At 45.8% G+C, this 17782-nt stretch overlaps 1 protein-coding gene across 2 annotated transcripts in view; it reads left to right on the plus strand.

Annotated features, from left to right (window-relative positions):
• Positions 1-476: 476 nt before the first annotated feature.
• LOC115124220 (HBS1-like protein) overlaps positions 477-17782 on the plus strand; it is a 94368-nt gene continuing 77062 nt past the window's right edge. Inside the window, exons 1-4 of one of the 2 annotated variants that reach the window (XM_065008546.1) lie at positions 477-746; positions 4395-4460; positions 6314-6448; positions 7692-7955. In XM_065008546.1, the coding sequence (XP_064864618.1) occupies positions 629-746; positions 4395-4460; positions 6314-6448; positions 7692-7955 (583 nt within the window). In that variant the 5' untranslated portion in view covers positions 477-628. Of the gene's footprint in view, positions 747-4394; positions 4461-6313; positions 6449-7380; positions 7409-7691; positions 7956-17782 lie in introns of those variants that run through there. The other variant, XM_065008547.1, reaches the window with a different exon arrangement.

Raw genomic sequence — 17782 nt, forward strand, 5'->3', positions numbered from 1 at the left:
GAGAGACGCATCAAAGATGGTCTATTACATTAAAGATATTCGAGTCACCGCTCTAACAGTGGAATTTACATGTCCGAAAAGATGGACGGAAGGCGAGATCAGGTGGGACCATTCTAGCCAATGAGAGGGAAGATAAGCGTGTGAACAACAGGCCATAGAGATATATAGTTGACTCATCTTTGTCTCTGTATCATCACAGGGTCTATGACAACATGGGCAGCGTCATTGACGCAATTTCCATTTTAAAATAGTTAATGTGATTTTTCTTCACTGGCTGATTGCTCCCAACTCATAGGAATCCTCACCCAGTTGAATACTTTAAAATAGTGGAAGCCCTCTATGACAATGCCCATGCTAAAACTGGCGATATTCATTAGGAGTCATCTATCTATCTCTATGACAAGGGGAAATCTAAAATAAACTCGTCCACTCATATCTGTGCATTCGTAACAATCTAGTCATTAACGATAATTCTATTCGATCAAAAATAATCTCACGTAGCAAATAAGTAATTATATATATTTTGTTGAACTTTCATTGACCTCCATACAAACTATTCCACTTCGTGGACAGATTTTTTTATGCGGCGGAGTAAAACCTCTCGCTTCGCCTATTCCTATATGGACGCATGACATGTTACAACAAACGCTGTGAGCCAAAAAACCGCCTCAACACGGCCGAAAGGAGAAGTAATAAAGGCAACATGTCCCGGCACAGAAATGTCCGAGGCTACAACTATGATGAAGGTTAGATGCTGTGAAAGTGCTTGGACCCTCCGATGCCCGAACAAACCAACGTGTTATCTAGCAAGCTAACGTTAGCCGATTAGCTTGATAAGGCTTGATAAGGGTTTATTGCTGTCGTGTCCTATTTGGGCTGTCAATTGCAATTGGTGCCTTAACATTAACACAGAGGAATATATTTCAGAGAACTGAGTTGAACTATTTAGTTCATTTAATGAACTAAGTCAACTCTATCGGCCGATATGTGTCAATATTATTGCTTAGTTAGTTAGCTTGCTTGCTAGCTAGTTAGCTTTTCAACTTCCACTCACTGAAGCTGGCCAGTAGGATACAAGTATCGCGATACTCATTAGTATCGCGGCAAGGAAACGAACCATGAACCGTATTTAAAGCTGCACTATTCAAAAATAGCAACACCATTTCTTGGTTGCTAAACATTCTAATAGTTTGCCTTATTTCAGTTAATGTGACAAAACAAGCAAGTGTAATGTAGAGTATCATTCAACCATCTAAACCGCTGAGAAATCTATTTTCCATAACCAAAAGTATAGTGTTTTCAGCTGTTTAGAGCTGGTGTACAAAACTTCAAGTAAAAGAAGCAAAAAAACTAAACTTAAGAACAGGAAGCATAGAAATAGTGTACATAGAACATATTGACCTTTTCTTAGACTGGCTTTCATTGAGAATGACAGATCTATAACTCACATTTCTATGTGAATTTGGTTGAATTGCCCAAAATGTTAGTTGTATGTATACAGGGCATTCGGAAAGTGTTCAGACGCCTTCCCTTCTTCCACATTTTGACACGTTACAGCCTTCTTCTAAAATGGATTCAATTATTATCATTATTCCTCATCAATACAATACCTCATGATGACAAAGCGAAAACTCGCTGTTTATTATCTATGCATAGTCACTTTACAAATGACCTTGACTAACCTGTACCCACACACATTGACTCGGTACAGGTATCCTCTGTATATAGCCTTGTCATTGTTGTGTAATTTTTCTTGTTACTTTTTGATTTAATTACGTTTTGTTTTACTTTAGTTTATTAAGAAACTCTTTCTTCTGTGCTGTTAAGGGCTTGTCAGTAAGCATTTCACGGTAAGGTCGACACCTGTTGTATTCGGGCTCATGTGACAAATACAATTTTGATTTGAAATTCGATTTGAAAACAGGTTTTTAGAACATGTATTATAAATAATAAAACCGATACCTTTTTTACATAAGTATTCAGACCCTTTGCTACGAGACTCGAAATTGAACTCAGGCGCATCCTGTTTCCATTAATCATCCTTCAGATGTTTTCTACAACTTGATTGGAGTCCACCGGTGGTAAATTCAGATGATTGGACATGATTTGGAAAGGCACACACCTGTCTATATAAGGTCCCACAGTTGACAGTACATGTCAGATCAAAAACCAAGCCATGAGGTCGAAGGAAGTGTCTGTGGAGCTCCGTGACAGGATTGTGTCGAGGCACAGATCTGGGGAAGGGTACGAACACATTTCTGCAGCATTAAAGGTCCCCAATAACACAGTGGCCTCCATCATTCTTTAATGGAAGAAGTTTGGAACCACCTAGAGCTGGCTGACCGGCCAAACTGAGAAATCGGGGGAAAAGGGCCTTGGTCACGGAGGAGACAAAGAACCCAGTGGTCACCCTAACAGAGCTCAAGAGTTCCTCTGTGGATATGGGAGAACCTTCCAGAAGGACAACCCATCTTTGCAGCACTTCACCAATCAGACCTTTATGGTAGAGTGGTCAGACGGAAACCACTCCTCAGTAAAATGCACATGACAGCCCGCTTGGAGTTTGCCAAAAGGCACCTAAAGAGCTCTGACCATGACAAACAATCTTCTCTGGTCTGATGAACTCTTTAGCCTGAATGCCAAGCGTCATGTCCGGAGGAAACCTGGCACCATCCCAACGGTGAAGCATGGTAGTGACAGCATCATGTCCGGAGGAAACCTGGCACCATCCCTATGGTGAAGCATGGTGGTGACAGCATCATGTCCGGAGGAAACCTGGCACCATCCCTATGGTGAAGCATGGTGGTGGCAGCATCATGTCCGGAGGAAACCTGGCACCATCCCTATGGTGAAGCATGGTGGTGACAGCATCATGTCCGGAGGAAACCTGGCACCATCCCTATGGTGAAGCATGGTGGTGACAGCATCATGTCCGGAGGAAACCTGGCACCATCCCTATGGTGAAGCATGGTGGTGACAGCATCATGTCCGGAGGAAACCTGGCACCATCCCTATGGTGAAGCATGGTGGTGACAGCATCATGTCCGGAGGAAACCTGGCACCATCCCTATGGTGAAGCATGGTGGTGACAGCATCATGTCCGGAGGAAACCTGGCACCATCCCTATGGTGAAGCATGGTGGTGACAGCATCATGCGGTGGGGGTATTTTCCAGTGGCTGGGCCTGGGAGACTAGTCAGGATTGTGGCAAAGATGAACGGGGCAAAGTACAGAGAGAACCTTGATGAAAACCTGCTCCAGAGCACTCAGGACCTCTGACTGGGCCGAAGGTTCACCTGCCAACAGGACAATGACTCTAAGCACACAGCCAAGACAATGCAGGATTGGCTTCTGGACAAGTCTCTGAATGTCCTTGAGTGGCCCAGCTAGAGCCCGGACTTGAATCCGATCGAACATCTCTGCAGAGACCTGAAAATATCTGTGCAGCGACGCTCCCCATCCAACCTAACAGAGCTTGAGAGGAACTGCAGAGAAGAATGGGAGAAACTCCCCAAATACAGGTGTGCCAAGCTGGTAGCATCATACCCACGGAGACTCGAGGCTGTAATCACTGCCAAAGGTGCCTCAACAAAGTACTGAGTAAAGGGTCTAAATACTTATTTAAATGTAACATTTCAGTTTTAATTTTAATACATTTTCTAAAATGTCTAAAAACCTCTGTTTGCTTCCATCATTATGGGGTATTGTGATGTCATTATGGGTTATTGTGATGTCATTATGGGGTATTGTGATGTCATTATGGGGTATTGTGATATCATTATGGGGTATTGTGATGTCATTATGGGGTATTGTGATGTCATTATGGGGTATTGTGATGTCATTATGGGGTATTGTGATATCATTATGGGGTATTGTGTGTAGATTGATGAGGAAAAACTACAATTGAATCCTTTTTAGAATAAGGCTGTAACGTAACAAAATGAGGAAAACGTTCAGGGGTCTGAAGACCTTCTAAATGTAGTTAATTGTTTATTTGCAGCATTTAATTCCAGCATTTTAATAAATGCCTTAATTTCTTTCACAAATGTGTTATCATTTACACTGCCACGTTTCTTTTTGTCTTAGTATGCCAAAAAAATGTTTTTTTTTAATATGTTTATTTATTTGTTGACAGAATAATTATTCTCCTCTTGAACTGCTTAGTCAAAGAGATCTGCTCTCCCAAAGTTGAAAGATACTGGTGTGTATCCAGTCCACCAGTAAAGGCCTCATAAAAGCTGCCAGCCAGCCAGGCAGAGTTGCTGACTAGGCCAAATGATAGGCAGCCAGTGTGTGTGTGAGAGAGAGAGAGTGAGAGTGATTACGATGTTTGTGTGTAACCTAGCTAGCTAGCTGCCTCTGTTAACTGTATCCCTTTCCCTGGTGTTTCTGCAGACCTTGACGATGACGATCTGTATGGACAGTCTGTTGACGATGACTACTGTATCTCCCCTGCTACAGGTCTGTCACACTACCCTAGTACAGTACACATGTTCTTTATAGTGTACCTCCCTGCTATCTGTTACACTACCCTAGTACAGTACACATGTTCTTTATAGTGTATCTCCCCTGCTATCTGTTACACTACCCTAGTACAGTACACATGTTCTTTATAGTGTATCTCCCCTGCTATCTGTTACACTACCCTAGTACATCTGTTACACACAGTACAGTACACATGAAAGAAAACAGAGAAATAATCCCCTGCTATCTGTTACACTAAGTAAAATCAGAGAGAAAGAAAACAGTAATAATAAATACACAATGTATAACCTTAAATCAAGGATCATCAACTAGATTCATTCATATTAGTATTATAATTTTTTGACCGCAAAAGGCCCAAACAGAGATATTTAACTAAAACATAATTTCAAACCTTGCTTACATTTGATATGCGATCACATATCTCTCTGTCGTGGGAATAGTTTGGGACCGATTTCCAAAAGTAAAATCACAAGGAGCTGATTTTCTGGTGTTTTTAATTTTTTTAATGTCCAAAAAGAAAGAAAAAGAAATTAAGAAAAAAAAGAAAGCTGTATGGATATTATATATATTTACATTTACATTTAATTTATATATACAGTGGGGCAAAAAAGTACTTAGTCAGCCACCAATTGTGCAAGTTCTCCCACTTAAAAAGATGAGAGAGGCCTGTAATTTTCATCATAGGTACACTTCAACTATGACAGACTAAATGAGAAGAAAAAATCCAGAAAATCACATTGTAGGATTTTAAATGAATTTATTTGCAAATTATGGTGGAAAATTAAGGAAAAAAAGAGCTGTATGGATATTATATATATATTTATATTGCTCAGGATTTAAGGGCCAAATAAATCACCCCCAGGTCGCTAGTTGGGAGTCCTGCCTTAGACTGTGTGTCTGAAATGGCATCTCATTCCCGACATCGCCCAGTGCTTCTGACCAAATAAGGTCTAATTTAGATTCAACCCCTCATTCAGGACAAACTTTGCCATATGTTATTAAAGTGCCTTGTTGCAAACAGGATGCAAACAACAAGGCAACGGGTGGCTACTTTGTTTTTGGTTACTACATGATTCCACATTGTGTTATTTCATAGTTTTCATGTGACTTCACTATTATTCTACAATGTAAAAAATAAATAAAAACCCTGGAATGATTAGATGTTCCCTAACTATTGTCGCGTCTCCCTCCGTGGCACGTGTTGCTAGGAGACCCTCCTGCTGTTGCCTTGGCAGGCCTGCTCCCTCCTTGGCAGGCCTGCTTGCTCCCTCCTTGGCAGGCCTGTTCCCTCCTTGGTAGGCCTGTTCCCTCCTTGGCAGGCCTGCTCCCTCTTTGGCAGGCCTGCTCCCTCCTTGGTAGGCCTGCTCCCTCCTTGGCAGGCCTGCTCCCTCCTTGGTAGGCCTGCTCCCTCCTTGGTAGGCCTGCTCCCTCCTTGGTAGGCCTGCTCCCTCCTTGGCAGGCCTGCTCCCTCCTTGTCAGAAGCCGGTGTGAGAAACGTGCTAACCAAAACGTGTGTGCTATGAAGCTAAATTAATACTGCACTCTGACCCACAACTACTTTGCTAGATTCAGTAAAGTGTTGTTAGACAAAGAGAGGAAAGTTGACTTCAAAACGTGATGACATTTTGCTGTACTTTGCACCTGCTGTTGGTAATGAATCTGTTATCTTCTGACTTGACTTACTGCATCTTTCAGTAACATCGTCCCTCCTGGTCTCTAAAAGGCCACCGCATCGGAACTCAGAACACTGGATGTGACACATTGTTGACATTGCCAAGCACTGTGATTGGCTGTTGAGTGTTCCGTTGTGTGTTCTGTGGTGTCCACAGCAGCCCAGTTCATCTACTCCAGCAGGCAGGAGAGACCCAACGTTGAGCCACCCCTAGAGGAGGAGGAGATGGAGGAAGATGAGGCCATACACACCTCTCCCACCCTCACACACGACCTCAACCCCCTGGACCAAGGTACCCTTAACCCCCCCACCCCCTCACACACAACCTCAACCCCCTGGACCAAGGTACCCTTAACCCCCCTCACACACAACCTCAACCCCCTGGACCAAGGTACCCTTAACCCCCTCACCCCCTCACACACAACCTCAACCCCCTGGACCAAGGTACCCTTAACCCCCACCCCTCCCACCCCTCACACACAACCTCAACCCCTGGACCAAGGTACCCTTAACCCCCTCCCCTCCCACCCCCTCACACACTACCTCAACCCCTGGACCAAGGTACCCTTAACCACCCCCCACCCCCTCACACACAACCTCAACCCCTGGACCAAGGTACCCTTAACCCCCACCCCACCCCTCACACACAACCTCAACCCCCTGGACCAAGGTACCCTTAACCCCCTCCCCTCCCACCCCTCACACACTACCTCAACCCCTGGACCAAGGTACCCTTAACCACCCCCACCCCCTCACACACAACCTCAACCCCTGGACCAAGGTACCCTTAACCCCCACCCCACCCCTCACACACAACCTCAACCCCTGGACCAAGGTACCCTTAACCCCCCCCTCACCCCTCACACACTACCTCAACCCCCTGGACCAAGGTACCCTTAACCCCCCTCACCTCCTCACACACAACCTCAACCCCCTGGACCAAGGTACCCTTAACACCCCCTCACACACTACCTCAACCCCTGGACCAAGGTACCCTGAACCCCCCTCACCCCCTCACACACTACCTCAACCCCTGGACCAAGGTACCCTGAACCCCCCTCACCCCCTCACACACTACCTCAACCCCTGGACCAAGGTACCCTTAACCCCCTCACCCCCTCACACACTACCTCAACCCCTGGACCAAGGTACCCTTAACCCCCACCCCCTCACACACTACCTCAACCCCTGGACCAAGGTACCCTTAACCCCCCTCACCCCCTCACACACTACCTCAACCCCCTGGACCAAGGTACCCTTAACCCCCTCACCCCCTCACACACTACCTCAACCCCTGGACCAAGGTACCCTTAACCCCCCCTCCCCTCCCAACCCCTCACACACTAACCTCAACCCCTGGACCAACCTCAACCCCTTAACCCCCCCCCTCCCCCTCACACACTACCTCAACCCCTGGACCAAGGTACCCTTAACCCCCCACTTGTAACATGATTTAACTCTTATTGGAACCCCTGAATTAACAGTGTGTGTGTGTGTGTGTGTGTGTGTGTGTGTGTGTGTGTGTGTCTCCACAGGCAAGTTGTACTCGTGTCTGGACCTGATGCGTGCGGTGCTCGGTGATGCCATGCCAGAGTCGGTCCTTACCCAGGCTGCCTTGCAGTGTGCCTTCGACCCTCAGAGAGCCTTGGACGCCGTTCTCTCAGTCGAGAGCGCCGGGCTGCCGCCCCTGGATGCCAGGACCAATAATGACGCACCGCTGCCGCAGAGAGCAAATAAGGAGACAGCAGTTGTACCAAGAGCCAATCAGGAAGCCTCAGCTGCACCGCGACCAGAGAAAGGTATGCCTGGACTAGGACCACATCGGACCGGTTTCCAGATGGCCAATTGAGACTTACAGGGAATTTTAACGATGCATATAAAAAAATATTTCACAATACTGATGATGGATCAGCTCCTAGAGATATTAATACGCCTACCCAGTAATAAGGACAGATTGGACACATAGCTGCTCACGTTAGGCTACACATCATGAAATGTATTGAGACCAATTAGATACTACAAGTAGCAATATGACAAGTCTTATCAGTTGGGTTGAAATAGACCCCCACCCAGGTAGTGCTAGCTGCAGTAACCCTTGGAGAGGGGGGGGTCACACTAGGACAATCAGAGGGGGGGGTCACACTAGGACGATCAGAGAGGGGGTCACACTAGGACAATCAGAGGGGGGGGTCACACTAGGACAATCAGAGAGGGGGTCACACTAGGACAATCAGAGAGGGGGGGTCACAATAGGACAATCAGAGAGGGGGGTCACACTAGGACAATCAGAGAGGGGGTCACACTAGGACAATCAGAGAGGGGGTCACACTAGGACAATCAGAGAGGGGGGTCACACTAGGACAATCAGAGAGGGGGTCACACTAGGACAATCAGAGAGGGGGGTCACACTAGGACAATCAGAGAGGGGGGTCACACTAGGCCTATCAGAGAGGGGGGGTAGGACAATCACTAGGACAATTTACATTTAAGAGAGGCTCTTATCCAGGGTACAAATTGGGTCACACTAGGACAATCAGAGAGGGGGTCACACTAGGGCAATCAGAGAGGGGGGGTCACACTAGGGCAATCAGAGAGGGGGTCACACTAGGACAATCAGAGGGGGTCACACTAGGACAATCAGAGAGGGGGGTCACACTAGGACAATCAGAGAGGGGGTCACACTAGGGCAATCAGAGAGGGGGGTCACACTAGGGCAATCAGAGGGGGTCACACTAGGGCAATCAGAGAGGGGGTCACACTAGGGCAATCAGAGAGGGGGGTCACACTAGGGCAATCAGAGAGGGGGTCACACTAGGGCAATCAGAGAGGGGGGGGTCACACTAGGGCAATCAGAGAGGGGGGGGGTCACACTAAATCAAATCAAAATCAAATTTATTTGTCACATACACATGGTTAGCAGATGTTAATGTGAGTGTAGTGAAATGCTTGTGCTTCTAGTTCAGACAATGCAGTAATAACCAACAAGTAATCTAACTAACAATTCTAAAACGACTGTCTTATACACAGTGTAAGCGGATAAAGAATATGTACATAAGGATATATGAATGAGTGATGGTACAGAGCAGCATACAGTAGATGGTATCGAGTACAGTATATACATATGAGATGAGTATGTAGACAAAGTAAACAAAGTGGCATAGTTAAAGTGGCTAGTGATACATGTATTACATAAGGATGCAGTCGATGATGTAGAGTACAGTATATACGTATGCATATGAGATTAATAATGTAGGGTAAGTAGCATTATATAAGGTAGCATTGTTTAAAGTGGCTAGTGATATATTTACGTCATTTCCCATCAATTCCCATTATTAAAGTGGCTGGAGTTGGGTCAGTGTCAATGACAGTGTGTTGGCAGCAGCCACTCAATGTTAGTGGTGGCTGTTTAACAGTCTGATGGCCTTGAGATAGAAGCTGTTTTTCAGTCTCTCGGTCCCAGCTTTGATGCACCTGTACTGACCTCGCCTTCTGGATGATAGCGGGGTGAACAGGCAGTGGTTCGGGTGGTTGATGTCCTTGATGATCTTTATGGCCTTCCTGTAACATCGGGTGGTGTAGGTGTCCTGGAGGGCAGGTAGTTTGCCCCCGGTGATGCGTTGTGCAGACCTCACTACCCTCTGGAGAGCCTTACGGTTGAGGGCGGAGCAGTTGCCGTACCAGGCGGTGATACAGCCCGCCAGGATGCTCTCGATTGTGCATCTGTAGAAGTTCGTGAGTGCTTTTGTTGACAAGCCGAATTTCTTCAGCCTCCTGAGGTTGAAGAGGCGCTGCTGCGCCTTCTTCACGATGCTGTCAGTGTGAGTGGACCAATTCAGTTTGTCTGTGATGTGTACGCCGAGGAACTTAAAACTTGCTACCCTCTCCACTACTGTTCCATCGATGTGGATAGGGGGGTGTTCCCTCTGCTGTTTCCTGAAGTCCACAATCATCTCCTTAGTTTTGTTGACGTTGAGTGTGAGGTTATTTTCCTGACACCACACTCCGAGGGCCCTCACCTCCTCCCTGTAGGCCGTCTCGTCGTTGTTGGTAATCAAGCCTACCACTGTTGTGTCGTCCGCAAACTTGATGATTGAGTTGGAGGCGTGCATGGCCACGCAGTCGTGGGTGAACAGGGAGTACAGGAGAGGGCTCAGAACGCACCCTTGTGGGGCCCCCGTGTTGAGGATCAGCGGGGAGGAGATGTTGTTGCCTACCCTCACCACCTGGGGGCGGCCTGTTAGGAAGTCCAGTACCCAGTTGCACAGGGCGGGGTCGAGACCCAGGGTCTCGAGCTTGATGACGAGCTTGGAGGGTACTATGGTGTTGAATGCCGAGCTGTAGTCGATGAACAGCATTCTCACATAGGTATTCCTCTTGTCCAGGTGGGTTAGGGCAGTGTGCAGTGTGGTTGAGATTGCATCGTCTGTGGACCTATTTGGGCGGTAAGCAAATTGGAGTGGGTCTAGGGTGTCAGGTAGGGTGGAGGTGATATGGTCCTTGACTAGTCTCTCAAAGCACTTCATGATGACGGAAGAGAGTGCTACGGGGCGGTAGTCGTTTAGCTCAGTTACCTTAGCTTTCTTGGGAACAGGAACAATGGTGGCCCTCTTGAAGCATGTGGGAACAGCAGACTGGTATAGGGATTGATTGAATATGTCCGTAAACACACCAGCCAGCTGGTCTGCACATGCTCTGAGGGCGCGGCTGGGGATGCCGTCTGGGCCTGCAGCCTTGCGAGGGTTGACACGTTTAAATGTCTTACTCACGTCGGCTGCAGTGAAGGAGAGTCCGCAGGTTTTGGTTGTGGGCCGTGTCAGTGGCACTGTATTGTCCTCAAAGCGGGCAAAAAAGTTATTTAGTCTGCCTGGGAGGGAGCAAGACATCCTGGTCCGTGACTGGGGCAATCAGAGAGGGGGGTCACACTAGGGCAATCAGAGAGGGGGTCACACTAGGACAATCAGAGGGGGGTCACACTAGGGCAATCAGAGGGGGGTCACACTAGGACAATCAGAGGGGGGGGTCACACTAGGGCAATCAGAGAGGGGGTCACACTAGGACAATCAGAGGGGGGTCACACTAGGGCAATCAGAGAGGGGGGTCACACTAGGGCAATCAGAGAGGGGGTCACTAGGGCAATCAGAGAGGGGGTCACACTAGGACAATCAGAGAGGGGGGGGGGGATTGTAGAAATAAATTAATATGTGCAACATGTTTTTAGTACGTTGCCTTCAGAAAGTTTCCAGACCTCTTGACTTTTTCCACCTTTTGTCACGTTAGTTATTCTAACATGGATTAAATCAATACAAATCCACTCCAATCTACACATCTATAATACCCCCGTAATGACATCACAATACCCCGTAATGACATCACAATACCCCGTAATGACACCACAATACCCCGTAATGACATCACAATACCCCCGTAATGACATCACAATACCCCGTAATGACATCACAATACCCCGTAATGACATCACAATACCCCGTAATGACATCACAATACCCCGTAATGACATCACAATACCCCGTAATGACATCACAATACCCCGTAATGACATCACAATACCCCGTAATGACATCACAATACCCCGTAATGACATCACAATACCCCGTAATGACATCACAATACCCCGTAATGACATCACAATACCCCGTAATGACATCACAATACCCCCGTAATGACATCACAATACCCCCGTAATGACATCACAATACCCCATAATGACATCACAATACCCCGTAATGACACCACAATACCCCGTAATGACACCACAATACCCCGTAATGACATCACAATACCCCCGTAATGACATCACAATACCCCGTAATGACCTCACAATACCCCGTAATGACATCACAATACCCCGTAATGACATCACAATACCCCGTAATGACATCACAATACCCCGTAATGACACCACAATACCCCGTAATGACATCACAATACCCCGTAATGACATCACAATACCCCGTAATGACACCACAATACCCCATGACACCACAATACCCGTAATGACACCACAATACCCCGTAATGACACCACAATACCCCGTAATGACACCACAATACCCCGTAATGACATCACAATACCCCGTAATGACACCACAATACCCCGTAATGACACCACAATACCCCGTAATGACACCACAATACCCCGTAATGACACCACAATACCCCGTAATGACACCACAATACCCCGTAATGACACCACAATACCCCGTAATGACACCACAATACCCCGTAATGACACCACAATACCCCGTAATGACATCACAATACCCCGTAATGACACCACAATACCCAATGACACCACAATACCCGTAATGACATCACAATACCCGTAATGACATCACAATACCCCGTAATGACATCACAATACCCCGTAATGACATCACAATACCCATAATGACATCACAATACCCGTAATGACACCACAATACCCCGTAATGACACCACAATACCCCGTAATGACATCACAATACCCCGTAATGACATCACAATACCCCGTAATGACATCACAATACCCGTAATGACATCACAATACCCCGTAATGACATCACAATACCCCGTAATGACATCACAATACCCCGTAATGACACCACAATACCCGTAATGACATCACAATACCCGTAATGACATCACAATACCCGTAATGACACCACAATACCCGTAATGACACCACAATACCCCGTAATGACACCACAATACCCCGTAATGACACCACAATACCCGTAATGACACCCGTAATGACATCACAATACCCCGTAATGACACCACAATACCCGTAATGACACCACAATACCCCGTAATGACACCACAATACCCGTAATGACACCACAATACCCGTAATGACACCACAATACCCGTAATGACACCACAATACCCGTAATGACACCACAATACCCGTAATGACACCACAATACCCGTAATGACATCACAATACCCCGTAATGACACCACAATACCCCGTAATGACACCACAATACCCCGTAATGACATCACAATACCCCGTAATGACATCACAATACCCCGTAATGACATCACAATACCCGTAATGACACCACAATACCCCGTAATGACACCACAATACCCGTAATGACACCACAATACCCCGTAATGACACCACAATACCCCGTAATGACACCACAATACCCCGTAATGACATCACAATACCCCGTAATGACACCACACCCCGTAATGACACCACAATACCCCGTAATGACACCACAATACCCCGTAATGACATCACAATACCCGTAATGACACCACAATACCCCGTAATGACACCACAATACCCCGTAATGACACCACAATACCCCGTAATGACACCACAATACCCGTAATGACACCACAATACCCCGTAATGACACCACAATACCCCGTAATGACACCACAATACCCCGTAATGACACCACAATACCCCGTAATGACACCACAATACCCGTAATGACACCACAATACCCCCGTAATGACACCACAATACCCCGTAATGACACCACAATACCCCGTAATGACACCACAATACCCGTAATGACACCACAATACCCCGTAATGACACCACAATACCCCGTAATGACATCACAATACCCGTAATGACATCACAATACCCGTAATGACACCACAATGACACCACCCGTAATGACACCACAATACCCGTAATGACATCACAATACCCGTAATGACACCACAATACCCGTAATGACACCACAATACCCCGTAATGACATCACAATACCCCGTAATGACACCCACCCAATGACACCACAATACCCCCCGTAATGACATCACAATACCCCGTAATGACACCACAATACCCCGTAATGACATCACAATACCCCGTAATGACACCACAATACCCCGTAATGACACCACAATACCCCGTAATGACATCACAATACCCCGTAATGACATCACAATACCCCGTAATGACATCACAATACCCCGTAATGACATCACAATACCCCGTAATGACATCACAATACCCCGTAATGACATCACAATACCCCAATACCCCGTAATGACATCACAATACCCCGTAATGACATCACAATACCCCGTAATGACACCACAATACCCCGTAATGACATCACAATACCCCGTAATGACACCACAATACCCCGTAATGACATCACAATACCCCGTAATGACATCACAATACCCCGTAATGACATCACAATACCCGGGAATGACATCACAATACCCCGTAATGACATCACAATACCCCATAATGACATCACAATACCCGGGAATGACATCACAATACCCTGTAATGACATCACAATACCCCGTAATGACATCACAATACCCCGTAATGACATCACAATACCCCGTAATGACATCACAATACCCCGTAATGACATCACAATACCCGGGAATGACATCACAATACCCCGTAATGACATCACAATACCCCGTAATGACATCACAATACCCCGTAATGACATCACAATACCCCGTAATGACATCACAATACCGGGAATGACATCACAATACCCGTAATGACATCACAATACCCGTAATGACACCACAATACCCCGTAATGACACCACAATACCCCGTAATGACATCACAATACCCCGTAATGACACCACAATACCCCGTAATGACATCACAATACCCCGTAATGACACCACAATACCCCGTAATGACATCACAATACCCCGTAATGACATCACAATACCCCGTAATGACACCACAATACCCCGTAATGACACCACAATACCCCGTAATGACATCACAATACCCCGTAATGACATCCACAATGACACCGTAATGACACCACAATACCCCGTAATGACACCACAATACCCCGTAATGACACCACAATACCCCGTAATGTAATGACACCACAATACCCCGTAATGACATCACAATACCCCGTAATGACATCACAATACCCCGTAATGACATCACAATACCCCGTAATGACATCACAATACCCCGTAATGACATCACAATACCCCGTAATGACATCACAATACCCCAATACCCCGTAATGACATCACAATACCCCGTAATGACATCACAATACCCCGTAATGACACCACAATACCCCGTAATGACATCACAATACCCCGTAATGACATCACAATACCCCGTAATGACATCACAATACCCGGGAATGACATCACAATACCCCGTAATGACATCACAATACCCCATAATGACATCACAATACCCGTAATGACATCACAATACCCTGTAATGACATCACAATACCCGTAATGACATCACAATACCCCGTAATGACATCACAATACCCGTAATGACATCACAATACCCGGTAATGACATCACAATACCCGTAATGACATCACAATACCCCGTAATGACATCACAATACCCCGTAATGACATCACAATACCCGTAATGACATCACAATACCCGTAATGACACCACAATACCCCGTAATGACATCACAATACCCGTAATGACATCACAATACCCCGTAATGACATCACAATACCCGTAATGACATCACAATACCCGTAATGACACCACAATACCCGTAATGACATCACAATACCCGTAATGACACCACAATACCCGTAATGACATCACAATACCCGTAATGACATCACAATACCCGTAATGAATGACATACCCCGTAATGACACCACAATACCCCGTAATGACACCACAATACCCCGTAATGACATCACAATACCCCGTAATGACACCACAATACCCCGTAATGACACCACAATACCCCGTAATGACACCACAATACCCCGTAATGACATCACCCCAATACACCCCGTAATGACATCACAATACCCCCCCGTAATGACATCACAATACCCCGTAATGACATCACACGTAATGACATCACAATACCCCGTAATGACATCACACCCCAATACCCCGTAATGACATCACAATACCCCGTAATGACATCACAATACCCCCGTAATGACACCACAATACCCCGTAATGACATCACAATACCCCGTAATGACATCACAATACCCCGTAATGACACCACAATACCCCCGTAATGACATCACAATACCCCGTAATGACATCACAATACCCCGTAATGACACCACAATACCCCGTAATGACATCACAATACCCCGTAATGACATCACAATACCCCGTAATGACATCACAATACCCCGTAATGACACCACAATACCCCGTAATGACATCACAATACCCCGTAATGACATCACAATACCCCGTAATGACATCACAATACCCGGGAATGACACCACAATACCCCGTAATGACATCACAATACCCCGTAATGACATCACAATACCCCGTAATGACATCACAATACCCGGGAATGACATCACAATACCCCGTAATGACATCACAATACCCCGTAATGACATCACAATACCCCGTAATGACATCACAATACCCCGTAATGACATCACAATACCCCAATACCCCGTAATGACATCACAATACCCCGTAATGACATCACAATACCCCGTAATGACACCACAATACCCCGTAATGACATCACAATACCCCGTAATGACATCACAATACCCCGTAATGACACCACAATACCCCGTAATGACATCACAATACCCCGTAATGACATCACAATACCCCGTAATGACACCACAATACCCCCGTAATGACATCACAATACCCGTAATGACATCACAATACCCCGTAATGACATCACAATACCCGTAATGACATCACAATACCCGGAATGACACCACAATACCCGTAATGACATCACAATACCCGTAATGACATCACAATACCCCGTAATGACATCACAATACCGGGAATGACACCACAATACCCCGTAATGACATCACAATACCCGTAATGACATCACAATACCCCGTAATGACATCACAATACCCGGGAATGACATCACAATACCCCGTAATGACATCACAATACCCCGTAATGACATCACAATACCCCGTAATGACATCACAATACCCCAATACCCCGTAATGACATCACAATACCCGGGAATGACATCACAATACCCCGTAATGACATCACAATACCCCGTAATGACATCACAATACCCCGTAATGACAAAGTGAAAACAGTTTTTGTTGCAAATGTATTACAAATAACAAACAGAAATCCCTTATTTACATATTGTCTATTATTTACAGAAGTATTCAGACCCTTTGCTATGAGACTTGAAATTGAGCTCAGGTTCATCCTGTTTCCATTGATTATCCTTGAGATGTTTCTACAACTTGATAGGAGATTTCCTGCGGTAAATTCAATTGATTGGACATGATTTGGATAGGCACACCCCTGTCTATATAAGGTCCCACAGTTAACAGTCCATGTCAGAGCAGGAATTGTCCGTAGAGCGCCGAGACAGGATTGTGTCGAGGAACAGAAGAAACCGGGAAGTGAACCAGAAACCATTTAAACAGGACTACTTCTTATTATTTGTATCATGAGTATGAATTGTGAGGCCAGACATTTTATATACTAAAGTACTCGACCATTATGACCTCACTAAAGGCTTCGTCATACAGAAGTTAGACTGAAATCAGAACTGGTTCTCTCGCAGGTTAGTAAGAATGGCCTTGTTCCCTTCATTCAGATTACAACTTCTCACTTTTTGGTTATTTGAAAATGAAATCATCTCCAAAATATCGCTTTTTAAAAAAAAAAAACAAGCC

This window comes from Oncorhynchus nerka, linkage group LG24, assembly GCF_034236695.1.
Source record: "Oncorhynchus nerka isolate Pitt River linkage group LG24, Oner_Uvic_2.0, whole genome shotgun sequence".
Taxonomy (NCBI): domain Eukaryota; kingdom Metazoa; phylum Chordata; class Actinopteri; order Salmoniformes; family Salmonidae; genus Oncorhynchus; species Oncorhynchus nerka.